Source organism: Indicator indicator, chromosome 1 (assembly GCF_027791375.1).
Source record: "Indicator indicator isolate 239-I01 chromosome 1, UM_Iind_1.1, whole genome shotgun sequence".
Classification (NCBI taxonomy): domain Eukaryota; kingdom Metazoa; phylum Chordata; class Aves; order Piciformes; family Indicatoridae; genus Indicator; species Indicator indicator.
In genome coordinates, this window is record NC_072010.1 from 1,300,118 (window position 1) to 1,327,437 (window position 27,320).

Consider the following 27,320-nt stretch of genomic DNA (forward strand, 5'->3'; position numbering starts at 1 on the left):
GGTCTCAGCAGGGCAGAGTAGAGGGGGAGGAGAACCTCCCTGGATCTGTTGGCCACACTCCTCTGAATGCACCCCAGGACCCCCTTGGCCTTCTTGGCCACTAGGGCACATTGCTGTCCCATGCAGGACTTGTTCTCCCCCAGCACTCCCAGGTCCTTCTCCCCAGGGCTGCTCTCCAGCAGATCACCTCCCAGCCTGTCCTGCTGCAGTTGATTCTTCCTTCCCAGATGCAGGACGCTGAACTCAGCCTTGTTGAACCTCATGAGGTTCCTCTTCACCCTCTCTCCAGTCTATCCTCATAGAATATTGGTACCATAGAAAGCATTGGGTTGGAGGGGACCTCTAGAGGTCATGTAGCCCAACTTCTCCTGCAGCCCCATCAAGCCTGACTCTGGCTGTCTCCAGGGATGGAGCCTCCACTGCTTCCCTGGGAAACCTGTTCAAGTGTTCCATAATGAAGAACTTCTTAATGCCCAGTCAAAAGCTACTCTTCTCTAGTTCAAACCATTCCCCCTCCTCCTATCCCTACAAGCCCTTGTAAAAAGTCCCTCCCCAGCTTTCTTGTAGGTCCCCTTCAGGTATTGAAACCCTGCTGCCAGGTCTCCTCAGAGCCTTCTCCAGGCTGAACACCCCCAGCTCTCCCAACCTGTCTCTGTAGCAGAGGTGCTCCAGCCCCCTGATCATTTTTGTGGCCCTCTTCTGGACCCTCTCCATCAGGTCCATGTCCTTCCTGTGTTGTGTTCTTGTTTTCTGAGGAACTTCTCTATATCATGTCTTGGCTCTCTCTTCTCTGCTCTCAAGTGACCTTAAGTAAGAGAGGAGCCACAGATGAGGTCAGGACCACTGCAGGACCATTCCCCACCACCTGCACTGCCAAGCAGCATGATAAAACCCTGGATAAAGGAGGTGCTACAAGACCTCCCAGCAGCAGCATCACAAAGTGTTGGATGCTAGGAACAAGTTTTGTTCCATGAGGGTGGTGGAACACTGGAACAAGATGCCCAGGGAGGTAGTTGAGGCCCCATCCCTGGAGATATTCAAGGTGAGGCTTGACTTGATCTAGTTGAGGGGGTTGGACTGGATGACTTTTGGAGATCACTTCCAGCCCAGACTGTTCTATGATTCTATGAAAAGAGTAAGGGAGGACCTGGGTGTTTTAGAGCTGCCATCCTTAACCATCTTTGAGAGTGAGGGTGGTGAAGTTCCATCTAAATTCAATTTAAGCCTACCTGGCTGGACAGGTGCCCCAATATCTGCTGCAAACAGAGCTCTGACCTCCCAGTTTGGCACCTGGAGAAAACTCCAGTGCCCAAAGTCCTCCAAAATCCACCTGGCATTGCTGGAACCTCAAACCCATCTTCCTCAGCAGCTGCTGGCACTGCTCAGATGTTTGTCCTTCTTTTGGTTTCCCATCAAGAGAGCCTTGGGTGGGCTACCTGCTGCTCCTCACCTTGTCACAACATCTCCTTTGCATCTGGCTGAGTTTCTGGGTTTCTCTGCCTGGGTTTTCATCCTACAGAGCAATTAGCAGCATGTTTCATCCTGCAAGAGATGCTCTCTGGAGATGCCAGTGGACAGCAAGAGACCTGAGGATTTGCTTAGGACAAAGTTGAAAGGAGGTTTATCCTACTTAAGAGCAGATTAATGAACATAACATCCTTGGAAACAGAGTTTGCAGCCAGAGCAGGACAGAGATCCAACAGCAATTCAGTTTGGGAGACTGAGTGAGCAAGACAGAGGATGACAGGTTGAAGCTTTTCTGACCACATCTTCCTCTGCCTGGGGCATCTCTTTGTCTCCAGGGCATGCTGGGACACCCAGGCCCTCCAAACCTTTTGGAATCAAGGAGAAATTTGTTTTCCTCAAGCATTAGTGCACAGGCAATTGCAAACTGTCCCTTCTTCCCCCCAAAAAAGTGGATTTATTGTAACCAAACTTATCCAACACCAAAAAGCTGGTGAAGGGTCTGGAGAACAGGTCTGGTGAGGAGCACCTAAGGGACCTGGGGTTGTTTAGTCTGGAGAAGAGGAGGTTGAGAGGAAGCCTTTTGGCTCTCTACAGCTCCATGAAAGGAGGTTGTATCAAGGTTGGAGTTGGTCTCTTCTCCCAAGTAACAAGTGATAGAATGAGAGGGAAAGGCCTCAGGTTGCACCAGGGGAGGTTTGAGTTGGACATTAGAAGAAACTTCTTCACTGAGAGGGTTCTCAAAGGCTAGAAAAGGCTCCACAGGGAGGTGGTTGAATTCCCATCCCTGGAAGTGTTTAAAAGGTGCAGAGATGTGGTGCTAAAGGACATGGCTCAGCACCAGGCTTGGTAGAGTTACAGAGAATGGTTGGACTTGATGGTCTCCCCCTCTGCTCAGCTCTGCTGAGACCCCACCTGGAGTACTGCATCCAGTTCTGAAGCCTCTGTTCCAAGAGGGCTATGGACATGCTGGAAGGTGTCCAGAGAAGGGCCACCAGGATGAGCAGAGGGCTGGAGCTGCTCTCCTATGAGGACAGACTGAGAGAGTTGGGACTGTTCAGTCTGGAGAAGAGAAGGCTCTGAGGTGACCTTCTTGTGGCCTTCCAGGATCTGAAGGGGGCTCCAAGAAAGCTGGGGAGGGACTTTTTAGGATCTCAGGTAGTGACAGGACTGGGGGGAATGGAATAAAGCTGGAAGTGGGGAGATTCAGAGTGGAGGTGAGGAAGAAGTTCTTCCCCATGAGAGTGGTGAGAGCCTGGAATGGGTTGTGCAGGGAGGTGGTTGAGGCTCCATCCCTGGAGGTGTTTGCAGCCAGGCTGGATGAGGCTCTGGCCAGCCTGATGCAGTGTGAGGTGTCCCTGGCCATGGCAGGGGGGTTGGAACTGGCTGAGCCTTGTGGTCCCTTCCAACCCTGACTGATTCTAGGATTCTATGATCTAAAGATCCTTTCCAACCAAAATAATTCTATGATTCTAAGCATCCTGAGATGGTTTCACCTTCTAAGGGGAGAGGATCCAACTGCCAGGCCACTTCCTGCAAGAGAACCAACTCAACATGGGTCTGTAGTGAGATTCCCTTCATACCCCAAGCTGAAGGTGCACTGTGGTCAGTTCTAATCAGCTGAAGGGCCAAGCCCACAGCACCACACAGAAGCAGGGTGAGAGCCTGGACCCAGAGGTGCTGCTCAATGTCTGAGTGGTGCCCAGCTGACCTTCATCAGGCTCTAGCAAGCCTCAGCCCTTTGTTTTGTGCTTCATGCAGGGCAGTTTGTACCTGCCACATGGCCACTCACTCCAAGAAGGGCATTGAGGTGCTGCAGCATGTTCAAAGAAGGGCAATGAAGGTGGTGAAGGATCTAGAACAGAACTACTTGTGAGGAGCAGCTGAGAGACATGGGGTTGTTCAGCCTGGAAAAAAAAAGGAGGCTCACAGGAGACCTTCAGTCTCTCTACAGCTCCCTGAAAGGAGGTTGTAGGGAGGTGAGGGTCAGTCTCTTCTCCCTAGTAGCAAAAAGACCTCAAGTTGTGACATGGGAGTTTAAATTTGACATGAGGAACAATTTCTTCCCTGGAAGGGTTGTCAAACTCTGGAAAAGGCTGGAGACACCATCCCTGGAGGGATATAAAGGGCACACAGATGGGGTGCTGAGGGACATGGCTCAGTGACAGACTTGGCAGTGCTGAGTTAAAGGTTGAACTTGACCACCTCAAAGGTTTCTTCCAACCTAAACAACTCTATGATCTGTTCTATGACTCTACCTCTGAAACCCCAGCCACATCTTAAAGGCTGTACTAAGGCAGTGCTGAGCTGCTGGGCTGCTTCAGTCACTCAGAAGCCCTAATCCCAATTAGCTTAATTCCACTCCAAAATGAATCAAAAAACCAAACCCAGACCCAAGACACTAAACCCTGAAACATTCTAAGTGCATCTACTTTGGATGTTAATGTCATGCCATCAATCCAGTTTCAAATTAACTTGGATTAATTTGCTTGAGATCCTTGATCCACCAGCTCTTGAGCAGCTGGAATCCTGCTCTCCAGCTGCTCATGGCACCAGATCCACCAGCTCTTCAGCAGCTGGAATCCTGCTCTCCAGCTGCTCATGACACCAGATCCACCAGCTCTTCAGCAGCTGGAATCCTGCTCTCCAGCTGCTCATGGCACCAGATCCACCAGCTCTTCAGCAGCTGGAATCCTGCTCTCCAGCTGCTCATGACACCAGATCCACCAGCTCTTCAGCAGCTGGAATCCTGCTCTCCAGCTGCTCATGACACCAGATCCACCAGCTCTTCAGCAGCTGGAATCCTGCTCTCCAGCTGCTCATGACACCAGATCCACCAGCTCTTGAGCAGCTGGAATCCTGCTCTCCAGCTGCTCATGACACCAGATCCACCAGCTCTTCAGCAGCTGGAATCCTGCTCTCCAGCTGCTCATGGCACCAGATCCACCAGCTCTTGAGCAGCTGGAATCCTGCTCTCCAGCTGCTCATGGCACCAGATCCACCAGCTCTTCAGCAGCTGGAATCCTGCTCTCCAGCTGCTCATGGCTCAAGATCCACCAGCTCTTCAGCAGCTGGAATCCTGCTCTCCAGCTGCTCATGGCACCAGATCCACCAGCTCTTCAGCAGCTGGAATCCTGCTCTCCAGCTGCTCATGGCACCAGATCCACCAGCTCTTCAGCAGCTGGAATCCTGCTCTCCAGCTGCTCATGGCACCAGATCCACCAGCTCTTCAGCAGCTGGAATCCTGCTCTCCAGCTGCTCATGGCACCAGATCCACCAGCTCTTCAGCAGCTGGAATCCTGCTCTCCAGCTGCTCATGGCACCAGATCCACCAGCTCTTCAGCAGCTGGAATCCTGCTCTCCAGCTGCTCATGGCACCAGATCCACCAGCTCTTCAGCAGCTGGAATCCTGCTCTCCAGCTGCTCATGGCACCAGATCCACCAGCTCTTCAGCAGCTGGAATCCTGCTCTCCAGCTGCTCATGGCACCAGATCCACCAGCTCTTCAGCAGCTGGAATCCTGCTCTCCAGCTGCTCATGGACACCAGATCCACCAGCTCTTCAGCAGCTGGAATCCTGCTCTCCAGCTGCTCATGGCACCAGATCCACCAGCTCTTCAGCAGCTGGAATCCTGCTCTCTGTCTGCTCATGGCACCAGATCCACCAGCTCTTGAGCAGCTGGAATCCTGCTCTCCAGCTGCTCATGGCACCAGATCCACCAGCTCTTCAGCAGCTGGAATCCTGCTCTCCAGCTACTCATGGCACCAGATCCACCAGCTCTTCAGCAGCTGGAATCCTGCTCTCCAGCTGCTCATGACACCAGATCCACCAGCTCTTCAGCAGCTGGAATCCTGCTCTCCAGCTGCTCATGGCACCAGATCCACCAGCTCTTGAGCAGCTGGAATCCTGCTCTCCAGCTGCTCATGGCACCAGATCCACCAGCTCTTCAGCAGCTGGAATCCTGCTCTCTGTCTGCTCATGACACCAGATCCACCAGCTCTTCAGCAGCTGGAATCCTGCTCTCCAGCTGCTCATGGCACCAGATCCACCAGCTCTTGAGCAGCTGGAATCCTGCTCTCCAGCTGCTCATGGCACCAGATCCACCAGCTCTTGAGCAGCTGGAATCCTGCTCTCCATCTGCTCATGGCACCAGATCCACCAGCTCTTCAGCAGCTGGAATCCTGCTCTCCAGCTGCTCATGGCACCAGATCCACCAGCTCTTCAGCAGCTGGAATCCTGCTCTCCAGCTGCTCATGACACCAGATCCACCAGCTCTTGAGCAGCTGGAATCCTGCTCTCCAGCTGCTCATGGCACCAGATCCACCAGCTCTTCAGCAGCTGGAATCCTGCTCTCCAGCTGCTCATGGCACCAGATCCACCAGCTCTTCAGCAGCTGGAATCCTGCTCTCCAGCTGCTCATGGCACCAGATCCACCAGCTCTTCAGCAGCTGGAATCCTGCTCTCCATCTGCTCATGGCTCAAGATCCACCAGCTCTTCAGCAGCTGGAATCCTGCTCTCCATCTGCCCATGGCACCAGATCCACAATGTCCCTTGTCCTAGCACTACAAACCTTATTCTTCATTCTTTCCCCTCCTCTCCTCTTTCTCATTTCATTGGGGTGAGCCCCAAGCCATTAGTTGGCTGTCTCCTAGGGAGGGTTTTTTAAGGATTTGTGGTGTCTTAGCACAGATGAACTCCCCTCTTGAAGCAGTGTGCACCAGCAGGCCAAGAGAGGTGATATTTCCCCTTTCCCCTGCTCTTGTGAGCGCCCACCTCAAATACTGCATCCAGTTCTGGTGTCCCCAGCAGAAGGAGGACACAAGAGCTGTTAGGGTGAGCCCAGAGGAGGGCCACAAAGATGATGCAAGGGATGGAGCACCTCTGTTATGAGGATTGGCTGAGGGAGCTGGGGTTGATCAGCCTGGAGAAGACTCTGGGGGCACCTTAGAGCTGCCTTCCAATAGCTGAAGGGAAACTACAGGAAGGCTGCAGGGGGACCTCCTAAGGGTGTCTAGAGCCAGGCCAATGGGGAATGGTTTGAAGCTGAGGAAGAGCAGGGTTAGACTGGAGGTGAGGAAGAAGTTCTTCAACAGGAGGGTGGTGAGACTCTGGAAATGGGTTTCCCAGGGAGGTTGTGGATGCCTCCTCCCTGGGGGTGTTCAAGACCAGGTTGGATGAGGCCTTGAGCAGCTGAGTCTAGTTGAGAGGAGTCCCTGCCCATGGCAGGGAGGTTGGAGTAGATGATCACTGAGGTCCCTTCCACCTGAACCATTCTATGAAGCTGGAGTGACAGAGGAGGGCCACAAAGATGATGCAAGGGATGGAGCACCTCTGTTATGAGGATAGGCTGAGGGAGCTGGGGTTCATCAGCCTGGAGAAGACTCTGGAGGCACCTTAGAGCTGCCTATTCCCTCATTTCAGTTCTCCATTAGCAGGAGGGTGATGTGATCTTGGGGTGCACCCAGCCTGTGGTCACCACCCCACCACCCCCCTTCTTGCCACCTTGCACAGACACAGATGGAAACTTTGTGGTTTCCAACACTCTCTAGCATCTCATTTCTCTACTCAGAAACCACACAGAGCTGAAAGGCTGTTTGGAAGCTGAAGATGGATGCAGGAAACATTGATGCAAGCTGAGATTAGTCAACAATGAGCAAATGCTGGCAGTTGCCCTGGGCACTTAGTCATTCAGCCATCTGCCCCTCTTCCTGCCTGCTCACACTGCCTCCAGGCTTTGGTGGGGCTCTTGTTTGTCTGTTCCCCTCATTAGGAGCAGGTGGTTGAATGGGCACATGTGTACAGTCAACAGAGCCCTGGGACAGATGGAAAATTAGCCAGGGTATGAGAAGGTCAAATGCATCCTCGTGATCCACCTGAAGTTCTGGCTGCTTCTGGGAAAACACATGGACCATTAGCTGCTCCCTCACTGCTGATGGGTACCAAAGGGGTGAGGTGTTAAAGTCCAAAGGGGGTTGGTTTGGTAGAGCAATGAAGGTTTAGGGAGACTTGGATGTCAGGAAAAATGTCCTTATTGAGAGGGTGGTCAGTCACTGGAGCAGGCTGCCCAGGGAGGCAGTGGAGTCACCATCCCTGGGGGTGTTCAAGCAATGTGTGGCCATGGCACCTGGGGACAGGGTTTAATGGCCATGGTGGGGTTGGGTTGAGGGATGCACTTGGTCATAGAGGCCTTTTCCAGCCAAAATGATTTTATGATTTTATGATTTATGGATTCTCAGATTCCATGATTCTCTGATTCTCTGATTCCATGAATCTCTGATTCCATGATTCTATGATTCCATGATTCTATGATGGATGAGAAGCTGGCCAGGAGCAGGCAGGGTGAGCTTGCAGCACAGAAGGCCAAGGGCAGCCTGGGCTGCAGCCAAAGCAGTGTTGGCAGCAGAGCCAGAGAGGTGATTCTGCCACTTGGCTCTGCTCTGGGGAGACCTCAGCTGCAGTGCTGTGTGCAGCTCTGGAGCCCTCAGCACAGGAAGGACATGGAGCTGATGGAGAGGCTCCAGAGGAGGGCCAGGAAAATGCTCAGGGCTTGGAGCAGCTCTGCTGTGAGGCCAGGCTGAGGGAGCTGGGGGTGTTCAGCCTGGAGAAGAGAAGGCTCCAGGGAGACCTAAGAGCAGCCTGCCAGGACCTGAAGGAGGCTACGAGAAGGATGGAGAGAGACTGTTTGCAAAGGCCTGCAGGGACAGGACAAGGGTCAGTGACTTCAAACTAGAGAAGAGCAGATTTAGATTGGATGTTAGGAAGAAGTTCTGCACAGTGAGGGTAGTGGAACACTGGAACAGGTTGCCCAGGGATGTGGTGGAGCCACCATCTCTGGAGGCTTGTAAAAGCCATGTAGATGTGGATCTGAGGGACATTGTTTAGTGGTGATTTGGTAGCAGTGGTTAGTGGTTGGACCTGATGATAGTAATGATCTCTTCCAACCAAACTGATTCAGTGATTCTGTGATTCTAAGTTTAAGCCAGAGGTCAAATCCTGGTTGTCCCTTTAACTATCCCTTCTTCTGCTGTGACCCTCATTCTCCCATGTGATATCTCCTAAGCTCCAGATCCACTTTCAGGCAGGCTGACTATTTCAACTAGCTCCTTAGACAGCCCTGAAGGGCTGCCCATGCCCTGCATGGTATCTAGAGTCCATGCTGTCCAACTCTGAAGGATGGACATGGGCATTCCCTATTCCCTCTTCTCTGCAGACATCCCTTGATCTTTGATGGACTCATAGATTACCTGAGCATGGGAGGTGATCTGCTGGAGAGCAGCCCTGTGGAGAAGGACTTAGGAGTGCTCTTGGACAACAAGTTGTGTATGGGACAGCAATGTGTCCTTGTGGCCAAGAAGGCCAAGGGGGTCCTGGGGTGCATTCAGAGGAGTGTGGCCAGCAGATCCAGGGAGGTTCTCCTCCCCCTCTACTCTGTCCTTGTGAGACATCACCTGGAATATTGCATCCAGTTTTGGGCTCCCAGTTCAGGAGGGACAGGGATCTGCTGGAGAGATTCCAAGGGAGGGCTACCAGGATGATGAAGAGACTGGAGCCCTGCCTGGTGAGGAGAGGATGAGAGCCCTGGGGCTGCTTAATCTGGAGTAGAAAAGAATGAGAGGGGATCTAATAAATATGGAAATGTGCTTTTGGGGCAGTGTGTGGGAGATGGAAATAGAGGCAATTTCATCTCAGTGCAAATGGAGTCACAGAATTACAGAACATTAGAGGTTGGAGGGGACCTTGAAAGATCATCGAGTCCAACCCCCCTGACAGGGCAGGATCACCTGGAGCAGGTCACACAGGAATGCATCCAGGTGAGTTTTGAAGGTCTCCAGAGAAGGAGACTCCACAACCCCCCTGGGCAGCCTGCTCCAGGGCTCTGTCATCCTCACACCAAAGAAGTTTCTCCTCATGTTGAGCTGAAACCTTCTCTGTTCAAGTTTGAACCCATGGGTCCTCAGCTTATTATTGTGCACCCCCCAAAAAAGCCTGGCCCCCTCCCCTTGACACCCACCCCTCACACATTGAGAGACATTGATCAGATCCCCTCTCAGCCTTCTCTTCTCCACACTAAACAGCCCCAGGCCTCTCAGCCTCTCTTCCCAGGGGAGATGCTCAAGTCCCCTAAGCATCCTCCTGCCTCTCCCTTGGACTCTCTCCAGCAGCTCTCTGTCTCTCTGGAACTGGGGAGCCCCAAACTGGACACAGGATTGCAGCTGTGCTCTCAGCAGGGCAGAGCAGAGCAGAGGGGAGCAGAACCTCCCCAGCCCTGCTGGCCACACTTTTCTTGCTGCCCCCCAGGATGCCATTGGCTCTCTTGGCCACAAGGGCACATTGCTGTCCCATGCAGAACTTGCTGCCCACCACCACTCCAAGGTCTTTCTCTGTGGAGCTGCTCTCCAGCAGGGCAGCCTCTAACCTGTCCTGGTGCCTGTTGTTATTTCTCCCCAGATGCAGGACCCTGCACTTGTCCTTATTAAACTCCATGAGGTTTGCCTGCAGCCAGCTCTCAGCCTGTCCAGGTCACGTTGGATGCTGCACAACCTGACAGGTGTCAGCCAGCCCCTACCCAGTTTTGTATCCTAAGGAACTTGCTGAGGGTCCTCTCAATGCCCTCATCCAGGTCATTAATAAAGATATTGAACCAAACTGGACCCAGTACCAATCCCTGGGGGAAAACTCATGACCCTTTTTGTTCCATCCCTGTGTCCAGCTGGTGAAGACTGCAGATCTGGACCCTAGGAAGAACTACCTGATGGGGTTTCATCCCCATGGGGTCCTGGCAGTAGGAGCCTTTCTCAGCTTCTGCACAGAGGCATCAGGCTTCCCCACACTCTTCCCTGGCATCACCCCACACCTGATGATGCTCTCGCTGTGGTTTCGCATCCCCTTCTTCAGGGACTACCTGATGAGTGGAGGTAAGTCAGGGGGCAGCATGGACAAGGGGTGGGAATGGTGGGAGAGAGGATTTTAGAGCAGCAAAGCATCAAGCAGCAGATGGAAGGAGGTTCTCCTCCCCTTCTACTCTGTCCTAGTGACATCTCAGATGGAATATTGCATCCAGTTCTGGGCTCCCCAGTTCAGGAGGGACAGGGATCTGCTGGAGAGAGTCCAAGGGAGAGCTACCAGGATGCTGAAGGGACTGGAGCCCTGCCTGGTGAGGAGAGGCTGAGAGCCCTGGGGGTGGTTAGTGTGGAGAGGAGAAGACTGAGAGGGGATTTAATCAATGTTGATAAATATCTGAGGGCTGGGGGTCAGGAGGGAGGGGACAGGCTCTGCTCACTTGCACCCTGGGATAGGACAAGAGGCAATGGATGGAAACTCCAGCACAGGAGGTTCCACCTCACCATGAGGAGGAACTTCTTCACTGGGAGGCTGACAGAGCACTGGAACAGGCTGCCCAGAGAGGTTGTGGAGTCTCCTTCTCTGGAGCCTTTCCAGCCCCATCTGGATGTGTTCCTGTGTGACCTGTGCTGGATTCTATGGTCCTGCTCTGGCAGGGGGATTGGACTTGATGACCTCCAGAGGTCCCTTCCAACCCCTAACATCCTTTGATCCTGTGATCCCTCGTGATCCCTCATGGCAGGTGGGGTGGAACCAGATAATCCTTGAGGTCCCTTCCAACCCTGACAATTCCATGTTTCTATGATCCTGTGAAGACACCAAGGGAAGAGGAGTCACAGGTCTGTTTGTCCCTAGCTGTGACTGATGGTCCATTCATGGACACAGCTGCTGGAGGTGAAACCTAAAACTCTCTGAAGTTAAAAATTGTCCTTCTAGGTGTTCTCTCTGTGGTTCAGCTTCACAGATCTGCCCTGAACTCAGGGAATGGTTGTGCCAGATGCTTTGGAACAGCAAAATGCAGAGCAAAGCAGGAGCAGAAATGCTGAGACCAGCAGGACAGGGTGGTCCTGTAATATTTTTTTTTTCCATGGAAAGAACATGAAGGCTTGAAATTGTGGTTGCCACTAAAGGAAAGAGAAAAAAAATATTTTTCTGACGCTTCTGCTTCTTGTAGGGAAGCAGCATCCTGGATCTAATTCTTCTTACTGCAGAGGGGGTTGGGACTAGATGACCTTTGGAGGTCCCTTCCAACCCAGACCATTCTATGATTCTATGATTCACTCATCAGGGCTCTGGGCAGCCTGATCTAGTTGAAGATGGTTCCTGCTCACTGCAGAGGGGATTAGACTGGATGACCTCTGGAGGTTCCTTCTGACCTAGACCATTCTATGATTCTATGGAAAGAGGATGAGATGCCATCCAGAGGGACCTGGACAAACTTGAGAAATGAGCCCATGTGAATTTCATGGGATGCAACAAGGCCAAGTGCAATGCCCTGCAGCTGGACTGGGACAATTCCCAGTGTCAACACAGGCTGGGGGATGAAGGGCTGGAGAGCAGCCCTGTGGAGAAGGACTTGGGAGTGCTGGGAAGTGAAAAGCTGGAGATGAGCCAGCACTGAGTGCTGCCAGCCCTGTCCTGGGCTGATCCCCAGCAGTGTGGGCAGCAGGGGCAGGGAGGGGATTCTGCCCCTCTGCTGTGCTCTGCTCAGACCCCACCTGCAGTGCTGGGGCAGCTCTGGAGTCCTCAGCACAGCACAGCCAGGGAGCTGCTGGAGCAGGGCTGGGAGGGCTGGAAGCCCTCTGCTGGGAGGCCAGGCTGAGAGATTTGGGGGTGTTCAGCATGGAGAACAGAAAGCTCCAGAGAGACCTTCTGGTGGCCTTTCAGTGGGGACAGAGTTTCTATCAGGACCTGTTGTGACAGGGCAAGGGGGGGGGGGTGGCTTGAAACTAAAAAAAGAAAGATTCAGGCTAGGTACAAGGAAGAAATTTTTACAGTGATGGTGATGAGACCCTGGTCCAGGTTGCCCAGAAAGGTGGTAGATGCCCCATCCCTGGAATCATGCCAGGTCAGTTTGGATGGGCAACCTGATGTATTTGAAGATGGTCTGTGCTGGCTGTAGGGGATTGGACTGAGTGACCTTTAAAGGTCCCTTCCAACCCAAACCACTCTCTGATGCAAACAGCAACTCACACTGCTGCAAAAGCATGAGGCAAGAGGAAGCAATGAAAAGGAAAAGGTACAAATTAAAAGGAGAGAGGGGAAAGGGAGAGAGTTGGGGAGACCAGCAGGAGATGACCTTCAGCTCTCAGTGGTGGGCTTGGGGAATGGCCATTTCTCAAGGAGTAAGGCACTGGAACAGGTGACTCAGGGAGGTGATGGAGTCACCATCCCTGGAGGTGCTCAGGGGTGGCCCATGGCACCTGGGGACGTGGTTTAATGGTCTTAGGTTGAAGGCTGGACTCGATGAAGGTCGAGGTCTCCTCAACCAAACCACTTCTGTGACTCTGTGTGAGGTCACAGGCAGGATTCAGCAGCCTAAACCCAGGCCTCCAGCTCCATCTGAGGTAGCCCCAGAGCCTGCTTTTCACATAAACTCTGCCTTCTGCTGCTGGAAAAATATTTACATGGAGAGCAAGGAATCATAACAGGGAGATATGGGAGAGTCATGAGCCAGGAGGAGGAAGGTTTAATCACCCTAAAGTGGGAGTTTGGCACACAGCTCATTTTCAGGTTGACTGAAGCCATTTGCCAAGGAGTTTTTAATGGGCAAACTGTTTCAAGAAACAAGCATTTCTTCTATTTATTTATTTCTTTTATTTTTTAAATCAAAACAAGGCTACTTTGTCACCCCTGAAGAGAAGATTTCTAACTCTGCAGGAAAAGAACACTGAGGCTGGGGCAGGCCTCAGACATCATCAAATCCAACCATCAACCCAACACCACCGTGACCACTAACCCATGGCCCCAAGTGGAAAGATCAAAGGCACCAAAAGGACCAAATTGTGCATGAAATTCCTCTTTAAATCAGCAGCTACAGAAATCTCTCTGTGTGTTTTGACCTGAAGCAAACATTTCAGGGACTGTAGAACGATTCAGGATTTGATATGGTTTCAGCTGACAACAAACCAAAACAGATTTTTCCCTTGGGGCTTAAGTGCAGCTAGTTTTCAGACTTTTTATTTTTGCCTGATTTTCTTTCTTTCCTTCTTTCTTTCTTTCTTTTCTTTCTTTCTTTCTTTCTTTCTTTCTTTCTTTCTTTCTTTCTTTCTTTCTTTCTTTCTTTCTTTCTTTCTTTCTTTCTTTCTTTCTTTCTTTCTTTCTTTCTTTCTTTCTTTCTTTCTTTCTTCCTTTCTTCCTTTCTTCCTTTCTTCCTTTCTTCCTTTCTTCCTTTCTTTCTTTCTTTCTTTCTTTCTTTCTTTCTTTCTTTCTTTCTTTCTTTCTTTCTTTCTTTCTTTCTTTCTTTCTTTCTTTCTTTCTTTCTTTCTTTCTTTCTTTCTTTCTTTCTTTCTTTTCATTTTCTTTCTTTCTTTCTTTCTTTCTTTCTTTCTTTCTTTCTTTCTTTCTTTCTTTCTTTCTTTCTTTCTTTCTTTCTTTCTTTTCATTTTCTTTCTTTCTTTCTTTCTTTCTTTCTTTCTTTCTTTCTTTCTTTCTTTCTTTCTTTCTTTCTTTCTTTCTTTCTTTTCTTTCTTTCTTTCTTTCTTTCTTTCTTTCTTTCTTTCTTTCTTTCTTTCTTTCTTTCTTTCTTTCTTTCTTTCTTTCTTTCTTTCTTTCTTTCTTTTTTCCCTCTGTTTCTCACTTCTAGGCCAACCAGAAAAGGGAGAATATCTGGACAGGCTGGAGAGCTGGGTGCAGGCAAACCTCATGAAGTTCAGAACGGACAAGGGCAGAGTCCTTCTTGACCTTGTGGCCAAGAGATCCAATGGGGTCCTGGGGGGCAGGAGAAAAAAATGTGGCCAGCAGAGCTAGAGAGGTTCTGCTCCCCCTCTGCTCTGCCCTGCTGAGAGCACAGCTGCAATCCTGTGTCCAGGTTGGGGCTCCCCAGTTGAAGAGAGACAGAGAGCTGCTGGAGAGAGTCCAAGGGAGAGGCAGGAGGATGCTTAGGGGACTTGAGCATCTCCCCTGGGAAGAGAGGCTGAGAGGCCTGGGGCTGTTTAGTGTGGAGAAGAGAAGGCTGAGAGGGATCTGATCAATGTCTCTCAATGTGTGAGGGGTGGGTGTCAAGGGGAGGGGGCCAGGCTCCTTTGGGGGGTGCACAGTGATAAGCCAAGGAGCAATGGAGACAAACTGGAACAGAGAAGATTTCAGCTCAACAGGAGGAGAAACTTCTTTGGTGTGAGGGTGACAGAGCCCTGGAGCAGGCTGCCCAGGGGGGTTGTGGAGTCTCCTTCTCTGGATGCATTCCTGTGTGGACTCCCCTGGGTGATGCTGCTCTGGCAGGGGGGTTGGACCTGATGACCTCTGGAGGATCCTTCCAACCTCTAATGTACTGTGAGACTGTGAGGCTGTGAGACTGTGACATTCCCACAGCAGAACTCTGCATGGACCCAGCACCTTTCAAAGGAGCTGGGCTGGGATTGCCAAACTCATAGAATCATGGAATTGTTGGCTTGGAAGGGAACTCAAGGATCATCTAGTTCCAACCCCCTCACCATAGGCAGGGACACCTCAAACTCTCAAGTGTCTGTCTAGCCCCCCTCTGGAAATAGGTAATGGGTAGGAAGGTACAGAGGAAACCACAGTGGTGTGGCTGTCACAGATGCTCATTGTGGTGGGTTGAAAGTGGCTGAAGGACAGAGCTGAGGGGGTTGTGCTCCATGGTACAGGGCATAGTTGGAGACCTGTATCTAGTGGTGTTCCTCAGGGGACAGTACTGGGTCCAGTCTTGTGCAACATCTTCATCAGTGACCTGATGGAGTGGATGGACCCTCAGCCAGATGGCGGAGGATACAGAACTGGGAGGAGTGGGTGAGACAGCATCAGGCTGTGCTGCCACCAGTGGGACCTGGGCAGGCTGGAGGCTTGGTGGGGAGGAACCTCATGAAGGTCAACAACAGCAGGTCCTGAACATGGGGAGGAACAACCCACTGAGGAGACCTTCTTGTGGCCTTCCAGTATCTGAAGAGGGATACAAGAAAGCTGGGGAGGGACTTTTGAAGGTGTCAGGGAGTGATAGGACTGGGGGGAATGCAGCAAAACTAGAAGTGGGGAGATTCAGATTGGATGTTAGGAAGAAATTCTTCCCCATGAGGGTTGTGAGACATTGACACAGGTTGCCCAGGAGGTGTTGGAAGCCTCATCCCTGGAGGTTTTTGCAGCCAGGCTGGAGGTGGCTGTGAGCAACCTGCTCTAGTGTGAGGTGTCCCTGCCCATGGCAGGGGGGTTGGAACTGGCTGAGCCTTGAGGTCCCTTCCAACCCTGACAAGTCTGTAACAAAGGGGAGGGATTCACCTGCTGGAAAACATCTCAGTGGAGAAGGATCTGGGAGTGCTGGTGGACAGCAAATTCACCAGGAGCCAGCAATGTGCCCTGCTGGCCAGGAAGGTCCCAATGGTGTCCTGGGGTGCATGACAAAGAGTGTGGAGAGCAGGGTGAGGGAGGTTCTCCTCTCCCTCCTCTCTGTCCTAGTGAGGTCACACCTGAAGTATTGTGTCCAGTTCTGGGCTCCCCAGTTCAAGAGAGGGAGGGAACTACTGGAGAGAGTCCAGTGGAGGCTACAGTGGTGCTGAGGGCACTGGAGCAGCTCTGTGAGGAGGAAAGACTGAGAGCCCTGGGGCTGTTTAGCCTGGAGGAGAGCAGCCTGAGAGGGATCTTTTCCATCCTGATCAACATCTAAAGGGCATGGGGCAAGAGGATGGGGCCAGACTCCTTTCAGTGGTACCCAGTAACAGGACCAGGGGCAACAGGCATGAAATAGAACCCAAGGAGCTTACACCTGAACAGGAGGAAAATGTTTCCTGTGAGGGTGCTGCAGCCCTGGATCAGGCTGCTCAGAGAGGCTGTGGAGTCTGCTCTGAAGGAGGAGATGCAATCCTGTGCAACCTGCTCTGGGTGTTGGATTAGAGGATCTCTCCTTTCAACCCCTACCATTGTGTGATACCATTGTGTGGTGGGTCACAACAGCCCCAAGCAATGCTGCAGGCTTGGGGCAGTGTGGCTGGAAAGCTGCTGGAGGAAAGGGACCTGGGGGTGACAATAGCCAAGCAGCTGAAGAGGAGCCAGCAGTGTGCCCAGGTGGCCAAGAAAGCCAAAGGCATCCTGGCTGGGATTGGAAATGCTGTGTCCAGCAGGAGCAGGGAGGGGATTGTCCCCTGGCACTCAGCTCTGGGGAGGCCACACCTGGAGTGTTGTGTCCAGTTTGGGGCACCTGAATGCAAGAGAGATGTGGAGGTGCTGGAGCCAGGGCAGAGGAGGGCAAGGAAGCTGGGAAGGGCCTGGAGAAGAAATGTGATGGAGAGCACCTGAAGGAGCTGGGGATGGTTAGTTTGGAGAAGAGGAGGCTGAGAGGAGACCTCATTGCTGTCTGCAGCTACCTGAAAGGAGGTTGTGGAGAGGTTGGTGCTGGTCTCTTCTCCCAGGTAATTAGTGATGGAACAAGAGGGAATGGCCTCAAGTGACTGGGGAGGTTTAGACTGGACAGTAGGAAACATTTTTCCTGGCAAGAGTGGTCAGGCACTGGAATGTGGTGGGCAGGGAGGTGGTGGAGTCCCCAAGCCTGGCTGTGTTTGAAGGTGGTTTGGATGTGGTGCTTGGGGCTGTGGTTCAGGGGTGAGCCTTGTAGAGTAGGGTTCTTGGTTGGATTTAGTGATCCTGAGGCCCTTTTCCAACCTGAATGTTTCTGTGATTCTGTGATTCTCCCTCTCTACCCCCTAGGCCTTGTCTCCTCTGAAAAGGAGAGTGCATCCTATGTGCTAAGGAAGCCAGAGGGTGGGAATGTTCTGGCCATCGTGGTGGGTGGAGCACAGGAGGCACTGGATGCCCGCCCAGGATCCTGCACCCTACTGCTGAGGAAGAGGAAGGGATTTGTCCGTCTGGCCATCCAGCATGGGTGAGGCAGGGGTCAGCAGTGCCTTGGGGAGGGAGTCTCTGCTCTGTGGCTTGTTAATGGAGTGGGCACAAGGCAGGCTCATGAGGTTCAACAAGACCAAGGGCAGGGTCCTGCAGCTGGGTGCAGGCAATGCCAAGCACAAATGCAGGCTGGGCAGGGAGTGGCTGGAGAGCAGCCCTGAGGAGAGGGACTTGGGGGTGCTGGGGGATGAGAAGCTCAGCAGGAGCTGTCAATGTGCACTTGCAGCCCAGAGAGCCAAGCAGAGCCTGGGCTGCAGCAGGAGAAGTGTGGCCAGCAGGGCAAGGGAGGGGATTCTCCCCCTCTGCTCAGCTCTGCTGAGACCCCACCTGGAGTACTGCATCCAGTTCTGGAGCCTCTGTTCCAAGAGGGCTATGGACATGCTGGAAGGTGTCCAGAGAAGGGCCACCAGGATGAGCAGAGGGCTGGAGCTGCTCTCCTATGAGGACAGACTGAAAGAGTTGGGGCTGTTCAGTCTGGAGAGGAGAAGGCTCTGAGGTGACCTTCTTGTGGCCTTCCAGGATCTGAAGGGGGCTCCAAGAAAGCTGGGGAGGGACTTTTTAGGGTGCCAGGGAGTGATAGAATTGGGGGGAATGGAGCAAAACTAGAAGTGGGGAGATTCAGATTGGATGTTAGGAAGAAATTCTTCCCCATGAGGGTGGTGAGAGCCTGGCACAGGTTGCCCAGGGAGGTGGTGGAAGCCTCATCCCTGGAGGTTTTTGCAGCCAGGCTGGAGGTGGCTGTGAGCAACCTGATGTAGTCTGAGGTGTCCCAGGGGGTTGGAACTGGATGATGCTTGAGGTCCCTTCCAACCCTAACCATTCTCTGATTCTAACATGCATGCACCTCTGTTGGATGCCTTGCAGCACCCCACTGGTCCCTGTCTTTTCTTTTGGGGAGAATGACCTCTATGACCAGGTGAGAAACCCCAGGGGCTCCTGGCTCCGTCAGATCCAGCACTGGCTCCAGCAGATCATGGGAATCTCCCTCCCCCTCTTCCATGCCAGAGGCATCTTCCAGTACAGCTTTGGGCTGATACCCTACCGCCGACCCATCTGCACCGTGGGTAAGTCCTTCCTTGGCTCACCAGCCACACTCAGCCTGCCCAAAGTGGCCACTGGGGACAGTCCTTGGGTTGTGTCATCCTCCTGCTGCTCTGGAAGCATCATGCCAGAGAGTACAAGCTGTGGTGGTCTAGAAATGTGGTGGTCTAGAACCACCCTGGCAAAGGAGCATCCCCAGCTGCCCACAAGTGCTGCCTGCCTGCTCACGACAACAAAGCTTGGACCAGATGATCCTTGAGGTCTTTCCAGCCTGGTATTTTGTAATTCACATGTCACAGATGTTTTGGGCTTTGTCTTGTGACACAAAGATCATTTGGGCTGTGCTAGGGAAGCCCCACCACAAACAGGAGCACCCCACCAGCCCTGCAGGATGCAGCCAAAGTCACCCTCAGCACAACCTGATGGTAGGAACCACTGCAGTTGCATGGGATTAAAATTTTTGGAGAATTAAACTTCTTTGGAGATTAAACTTCTTTGGAGAAAAAAATCTTATAGAATAATAGAATTACAGAATTGTCAGGGTTGGAAGGGACCTCAAGGATCAACCAATTTCAACCCCCCTGCCATGGCCAGGGACACCTCACACTACAGCAGGTTGCTCACAGCCACATCCAGCCTGGCTGCAAAAATCTCCAGGGATGAGGCTTCCACCACCTCCCTGGGCAACCTGTGCCAGGCTCTCACCACCCTCAAGGGGAAGAATTTCTTCCTAACATCCAAACTGAGTCTCCTCACTTCTAGTTTTGCTCCATTCCCCCCAGTCCTATCCACCCAGCCCTATTTCCTGAAACCCTAAAAAGTCCCTCCCCAGCTTTCTTGGAGCCCCCTTCAGATCCTGGAAGGCCACAAGAAGGTCACCTCAGAGCCTTCTCTTCTCCAGACTGAACAGCCCCAACTCTCTCAGTCTGTCCTCATAGCAGAGCAGCTCCAGCCCTCTGCTCATCCTGGTGGCCCTTCTCTGGACACCTTCCAGCATGTCCATAGCCCTCTTGGAACAGAGGCTCCAGAACTGGATGCAGTGCTCCAGGTGGGGTCTCAGCAGAGCTGAGCAGAGGGGGAGAATCACCTCCCTTGCCCTGCTGGCCACACTTCTCCTGCTGCAGCCCAGGCTCTGCTTGGCTCTCTGGGCTGCAAGTGCACATTGACAGCTCCTGCTGAGCTTCTCATCCCCCAGCACCCCCAAGTCCCTCTCCTCAGGGCTGCTCTCCAGCCACTCCCTGTCCAGCCTGCATTTGTGCTTGGCATTGCCTCCACCCAGCTGCAGGACCCTGCCCTTGGTCTTGTTGAACCTCCTGAGCTTGGCTTGTGCCCAGCTCTGCAGCCTGTCCAGGTCCCTCTGGATGGATCCCTTCCTTCCAGCCTGTCCAGCTCCCTCTGGATGGATCCCTTCCCTCCAGCCTGTCCAGGTCCCTCTGGATGGATCCCTTCCCTCCAGCCTGGCTGCTGCACCACACAGCTTGGTGTCATCAGCAAACTTGCTGAGGCTGCACTCAATGCCACCCTCCATGGCACCAACACAGATGTTGACCAAGCCTGGTCCCAGGACTGAGCCCTGAGGGACTCCACAAAGTGTTATGAAGAGCACCTGAAGGAGCTGGGGATGGTTAGTTTGGAGAAGAGGAGGCTGAGAGGAGACCTCAGTGCTGTCTGCAGCTACCTGAAAGGAGGTTGTGGAGAGGTTGGTGCTGGTCTCTTCTCCCAGGTGATTAGTGATGGAACAAGAGGGAATGGCCTCAAGCTGTGACTGGGGAGGTTTAGACTGGACAGTAGGAAACATTTTTTCCTGGCAAGAGTGGTGAGGCACAGGAATGTGGTGGGCAGGGAGGTGGTGGAGTCCCCAAGCCTGGCTGTGTTTCAGGGTGGTTTGGATGTGGTGCTTGGGGCTCTGGTTTAGGGGTGAGCCTTGTAGAGTAGGGTTGTGGGTTGGACTTGGTGACCCTGAGGCTCTTTTTCCAACCTGAATGTTTCTGTGATTTCTGTGTGATGTTTCCAAGCCAATCTTACAAACAGAAGGAGGACAACACAGCCTGAGAGTGTTGGGTCTGTTCAACCTGGAGAAGAGGAGGCTTTAGGAAGACCTTCTACTGTCCTTCCAGGCCCTCCAAGAACCCTGGGGAAGGACTTTTTACAATGGCTTGTAGTGATAGGACAAAGGGGAATGGTTTTAAGGTGGAGCAAGCCAGATGTAGATTGGACTTTAGGAAGTTCTTAACTATGAAAGTGGTGAAACACTGGAACAGGTTGCCCAAGGAGGTGGTGGAGATCCCATTCCTGGAGACATTCAAGGTCAAGCTTGATGGGGTTGTGAGCAACCTGATCTAACTGGGGATGCCCCTGCTGACTGCAGTGGGGGGCTTGCACTAGATGACCTTTAAAGGTCCCTTCCAACTCAGTGCATTCTATGAACACATCAGAAGTTTGCAGGTTTGCTCAGTGTCCTGTGCAGACCCAACCACCCCTCCCCAGCCTATTTGCACATGAACAGGTCACACAACCAAAGACCATGTCCATGGAGACCAAATCTCAAGAAAGCTTTTGGTTGTGGATAAGTTATGCCTGGTTTCAGCAAGCCTCTGGTTGGCCCAGCAGGGTGGCTGAGGCTCTGAATTAATCTAATTAAAGAGGGTGTTGGGAAAGGTCAGAGCTTGCCCCACTGATGAGGTTTGACAGCCAGCAATTAACTTCTAATTGTTTTACAACCTGTTTGGATCTGTCTCAATGGTTTTATGAGCTGTGGGGTATCACAAGGGCTCTTCATTAAGCTGATGAGGAGAGCAGCCACACAGGGTGATGAAATCCTCTGTCACTTGACAAACACAATTTGAGTAAGAGAGCAGAGCCAGAGAGACACCTCGTAGACTTCTCTGTCCCAGTCCTGCTGGTGGTGGCTCTGGGAGATTAGAAGGAGCTTCTTCTAATGCTAGGAATTTAATCCCAATCCATGGGAGTTAGACAGGCTGAGAGTTGGGCAGGGAGAAATGGAATGAAGTTCAACAAGGGCAAGGGGAGAGTCTTGCACCTGGGAAAAAACAACCCCAGGGAGCAGGACAGGTTGGGGACTGAGCTGCTGGGGAGCAGTGAAGGGGAAAGGGACTTGGGGGTCCTGGTGGCTGGAAGGTTGACCATGAGCCAGCAATGTGCTCTGGTGGCCAAGAAGGCCAAGGGCATCCTGGGGTGGATTAGAAGGGGAGAGGTTAGTAGGTTGAGAGAGGTTCTCCTCCCTCTCTACTCTGCCCTGCTGAGGCCACATCTGGAATATTGTGTCCAGTTCTGGGCCCCTCAGTTCAGGAAGGACCTCAGGGAACTGCTTGAGAGAGTCCAGCACAAAGCCACAAAGATGCTGAAGGCAGTGGAAGATCTTCCTCATGGGGAGAGCCTGAGGGAGCTGAGGGCTCTGGAGCTGGGAGAGGAGGAGCCTGAGAGGTGAGCTCATTGCTGGTGCTAAAGATGTGCAGGGGGAGTGCCAAGAGGCTGGAGCCAGGCTCTGCCCAGTGATGCCCAATGCCAGCACAAGGAGCAATGGTGGAAGGTGAGGCATAGGAAGTTCCATGGAAACAGGAGGAAATATTTTTTCCATGTGAGGGTAACAGAGAACAGGAACAGGCTGCCCAGGGGGGTTGTGGAGTCTCCTTCTCTGGAGATATTCAAAACCTGCCTGGATGTGTTCCTGGGTGATCTGCTCTAGGTGATGCTGCTCTGGCAGTGGGGTTTGGACTGGATGATGTTGTTGTGACCTGCAGCACATCTGGAGGTGTTAGGAGCAGCTGTAGGAACTGCTTTGGGATGTAGAACTTTGTACTTCTGAGAGCTGCACATAAAGTCTTTGGTTTGACCAATTTTGCAGGTAGGAAAGCTGAGGCAAGGACAGATGTGACCTTGGAGACCAAGAGCAGAGCCAGGCTTTGAACCTCCATCTCCCTGCCTCCTTGGTTGTGCTACCTTCCAAACATTAGGACATGAGTAGTCATATTGATCTCCTCACTGCAGCTCTGTGTTAAGATGTGCAAAGTGTTCAGAGGGACTTAGATGGCCATACCCAAAGAGTGGCTGTCAATGGCTCCATGTCCCAGTGGAGGCCAGGGACAAGTGGAGTCCCTCAGGGCTCAGTCCTGGGACCAGGCTTGGTCAACATCTGTGTTGGTGCCATGGAGAGTGGCATTGAGTGCAGCCTCAGCAAGTTTGCTGATGACACCAAGCTGTGTGGTGCAGCAGACAGGCTGGAGGGAAGGGATCCATCCAGAGGGACCTGGACAGGCTGGAGGGAAGGGATCCATCCAGAGGGAGCTGGACAGGCTGGAGGGAAGGGATCCATCCAGAGGGACCTGGAGAAGCTGCAGAGCTGGGCACAAGCCAACCTCAGGAGGGTCAACAAGACCAAGGGCAGGGTCCTGCAGCTGGGTTGAGGCAATCCCAAGCACAAATGCAGGCTGGGCAGGGAGTGGCTGGAAAGCATCCCTGAAGAGAGGGACTTGGGGGTGCTGGGGGATGAGAAGCTCAGCAGGAGCTGTCAATGTGCACTTGCAGCCCAGAGAGCCAAGCAGAGCCTGGGCTGCAGCAGGAGAAGTGTGGCCAGCAGGGCAAGGGAGGGGATTCTCCCCCTCTGCTCAGCTCTGCTGAGACCCCACCTGGAGTACTGCATCCAGTTCTGGAGCCTCTGTTCCAAGAGGGCTATGGACATGCTGGAAGGTGTCCAGAGAAGGGCCACCAGGATGAGCAGAGGGCTGGAGCACCTCTCCTATGAGGACAGACTGAGAGAGTTGGGGCTGTTCAGTCTGGAGAAGAGAAGGCTCTGAGGTGACCTTCTTGTGGCCTTCCAGGATCTGAAGGGGGCTCCAAGAAAGCTGGGGAGGGACTTTTTAGGCTCTCAGGGAGTGACAGGACTGGGGGGAATGGAATAAAGCTGGAAGTGGGGAGATTCAGAGTGGAGGTGAGGAAGAAGTTCTTCCCCATGAGAGTGGTGAGAGCCTGGAATGGGTTGTGCAGGGAGGTGGTTGAGGCTCCATCCCTGGAGGTGTTTGCAGCCAGGCTGGATGAGGCTCTGGCCAGCCTGCTGTAGTGTGAGGTGTCCCTGGCCATGGCAGGGGGGTTGGAACTGTCTGAGCCTTGTGGTCCCTTCCAACCCTGACTGATTCTAGGATTCTATGATGCTGGCTCCTCCTAACACCTCTGCTTCTTTTCCAGTTGGGAAGCCAATCCCCGTCCAGATGAATCAGACACCCTCCAATGAGGAGGTGGATCGAGTGCACCAGAGATACCTGGATGAGTTGAGCAAGCTCTTTGAGGAGCACAAAGCTAAATACAACATCCCAGAAGACAGCCACCTGGAATTTATATAGAGCTCCTCAAGCAAGGTGAAGCCAAGGAGACCAAAGTCCAAGTTTTCCCCTACCTCCGGAACTCTTTCACAACCTCCCCTTAGTCACAGTTAAGACATGGTCCATACAGTGCAGGGAGCATCAAAGGATGGTGGAGGTTGGAAGGGACCTCCTGAGATCATCCAGTCCAACCCCTGTGTTAAAGCAAGCTCACCCACAGCTGGTTGCCCAGAGTTGTGTCCAGGGAGGTGAGTTTGGAATTTCTCCATGGAAGAACACTCCACAACCTCTCTGGACAGCCAACAGGGATTAATTTCCATTTCCATGGCTGTAAGGCCAGAATCTTCATTATTTCTTCCTCCTTGTAGGACACACAAAAGATATAAAGAAGAAGAAAATAAATCCCATCTGTGGCCAGCACTGTTGAAACTCCCTAGCAGGAAACTCACACTTCCAGTCCAGCTTGGAGGCCATTTGCAAGCAGGAAGGTCCCTTTGCACTATTTGCACTCAGAAATGGGATGTGAAGCAGAATTTCTGCTGACTGCAGATGGGTTTTGAAATACAATTTATCTAGATCCAGAGACGATCATCCTTTGCTTGCTGCTGTTCTGGGCTCTTATCATAGAATCACAGAGTCAGAGAATCACAGAAAGGTCTGGGTTGGAAGGGACCTCCAAAGCTCATCCAGTCCAACCCCCTCTGCACTCAGCAGGGACATCCCCAACTAGATCAGGTTGCCCACAGCCCTCTCCAGCCTCACCTTCAATAGCTCCAGGGATGGGACCTCAACCACCTCCCTGGGCAACCTGTGCCAGTGTTCCACCACCCTCCTGGGGCAGAACTTCTTCCTCACATCCAATCTAAATCTGCTCTGCTCTCCTTTGAAGCCATTGCCTCTCCTCCTGTCCCTGCAGGCCTTTGCAAACAGTCTCTCTGCAGCCTTCTTGGAGCCTCCTTCAGGTCCTGGCAGGCTGCTCTGAGGTCTCCCTGGAGCCTTCTCTTCTCCAGCTGCTGCAGAGTTTATCAGAAAGCTCATGGTCCCAGAATGGGGGTGGGCACCTTCAGCAGCATCTTGAGGGAAGGGAAGGGAAGGGAAGGGAAGGGAAGGGAAGGGAAGGGAAGGGAAGGGAAGGGAAGGGAAGGGAAGGGAAGGGAAGGGAAGGGAAGGGAAGGGAAGGGAAGGGAAGGGAAGGGAAGAGAGAAAGAGAAAGAGAAAGAGAAGAAAAGAAAAGAAAAGAAAAGAAAAGAAAAGAAAAGAAAAGAAAAGAAAAGAAAAGAAAAGAAAAGAAAAGAAAAGAAAAGAAAAGAAAAGAAAAGAAAAGAAAAGAAAAGAAAAGAAAAGAAAAGAAAAGAGATCCTCCTCTCCTCATGTTTAGATGGAAGCTCCTGTGTTCAAGTTTGTGCCTGTTACGGGCTCACAGGATGTTAGGGGTTGGAAAAAACCTCCAAAGATCGTTGAGTCGAAACCCCCTGCCACAGCAGGACCATAGAATCTAACACAAGTCACACAGGAACACATCCAGATGGGGCTGGAAAGTCTCCAGAGAAGGAGATCTTTTATCCTGTCACCACTGAAAAAGTCCTGGTCCCATCCTCCTGATACTCACCACTGAAGTATTCTATAAGCATTGATGAGATCCCTCCTCAGTTTCCTCTAGGCTACAAATCCCCAAGTCCCTCAGCCTTTAGAATCCTAGAATCAGTCAGGGTTGGAAGGGACCACAAGGCTCAGCCAGTTCCAACCCCCCTGCCATGGCCAGGGACACCTCACACTACAGCAGGCTGCCCAGAGCCTCATCCAGCCTGGCTGCAAACACCTCCAGGGATGGAGCCTCAACCACCTCCCTGCACAACCCATTCCAGGCTCTCACCACTCTCATGGGGAAGAACTTCTTCCTCACCTCCAGCCTGAATCTCCCCACTTCCAGCTTTATTCCATTCCCCCCAGTCCTGTCACTCTCTGAGAGCCTCAAAAGTCCCTCCCCAGCTTTCTTGGAGCCCCCTTCAGATCCTGGAAGGCCACAAGAAGGTCACCTCAGAGCCTTCTCTTCTCCAGACTGAACAGCCCCAACTCTCTCAGTCTGTCCTCATAGCAGAGCAGCTCCAGCCCTCTGCTCATCCTGGTGGTCCTTCTCTGGACACCTTCCAGCATGTCCATAGCCCTCTTGGAACAGAGGCTCCAGAACTGGATGCAGTACTCCAGGTGGGGTCTCAGCAGAGCTGAGCAGAGGGGGAGAATCACCTCCCTTGCCCTGCTGGCCACACTTCTCCTGCTGCAGCCCAGGCTCTGCTTGGCTCTCTGGGCTGCAAGTGCACATTGACAGCTCCTGCTGAGCTTCTCATCCCCCAGCACCCCCAAGTCCCTCTCCTCAGGGCTGCTCTCCAGCCACTCCCTGCCCAGCCTGCATTTGTGCTTGGCATTGCCTCCACCCAGCTGCAGGACCCTGCCCTTGGTCTTGTTGACCCTCCTGAGGTTGGCTTGTGCCCAGCTCTGCAGCCTGTCCAGGTCCCTCTGGATGGATCCCTTCCCTCCAGCCTGTGCAGGTCCCTGTGGATGGATCCCTTCCCTCCAGCCTGTGCAGGTCCCTCTGGATGGATCCCTTCCCTCCAGCCTCTCCAGGTCCCTCTGGATGGATCCCTTCCCTCCAGCCTGTCTGCTGCACCACACAGCTTGGTGTCATCAGCAAACTTGCTGAGGGTGCATTTTCTTCATAACTGAGATGTCCTGGTCCCCTAATCATCTTCACAGCCCTTTACTGTTCCCTCTCAGGCAGTTCCCTGTCCATCTTGAATTGAGGATCCCAAACCAGGACACAATCACCATCACCATCCAAGCTTTACCCCAACAGGGATAAGAACTGGAGAGGAGCATTGTGGATGTCCCCAGGGACACAGCACAGGGGATGGGGAAGGTCTCCAGAGCTGCAGACAAGGAGCTGGGATCTTGGTGCAAAAGGAGCAAAGTTGCTGTTGGAAATCAGCAGCACACAAAGGAGAGCATTTGGGGAGATATTGGATGAGTGGTTGGGGAGATATTGGATGAGTGTGGGGCTGTAGGAAATGGGGAGGGAGCAGGATGCAAGGTTCAGGCAAGTCTGGCAAGGGCTGGTACATGCAAGAGGGTTTGGCATGACTCTACCTCAACCTGATGGAAAAGCTGTGTTAGAGGCTGTGTGCTCCCCAAGTGTCCATGGAAGCCTCAGTCTTCCCCTTGGATATCTGGAGCAGGGATGGGTCCAATACCAGAGCCAGAGCTGCTTGGGAGGTGAGTTGATGGTCCATCAGCTTCCTGACTGAAAGAGACAAAAGGGGGTTGGACCTGATGATCTCTTGAGGTCCCTTCCAACCTCTGATGTGCTGTGATACTGTGATGCAAGGCAGAAAATGGATGCTCAGGAAAAAATCCCAGGGAGGAATGCCAGAGCTGTCTGAGGAGTGCTCTGGGGCAGGTAGAACCCAAAGACAAGAGAAGAGCTCAAAGGTAGTTGCTGGCTCTATACAATTGGCTTCCTCCAAGGTCAGTTTTATCCCACAGACAGGAATGTGTCCTTGATCCCTCAGGGAGCTA

At 52.6% G+C, this 27,320-nt stretch overlaps 1 protein-coding gene across 1 annotated transcript in view; it reads left to right on the forward strand.

Annotated features, from left to right (window-relative positions):
• The window catches only part of MOGAT2 (monoacylglycerol O-acyltransferase 2), a 45,007-nt gene extending 21,236 nt beyond the window's left edge, over nt 1-23,771 (forward strand). The window contains exons 3-6 of the mRNA XM_054382874.1: nt 10,175-10,379; nt 17,179-17,353; nt 18,238-18,437; nt 23,617-23,771. Coding sequence (XP_054238849.1) covers nt 10,175-10,379; nt 17,179-17,353; nt 18,238-18,437; nt 23,617-23,771 — 735 coding nt within the window. The remainder of the gene's footprint in view (nt 1-10,174; nt 10,380-17,178; nt 17,354-18,237; nt 18,438-23,616) is intronic.
• The last annotated feature ends 3,549 nt before the right edge of the window (nt 23,772-27,320 follow it).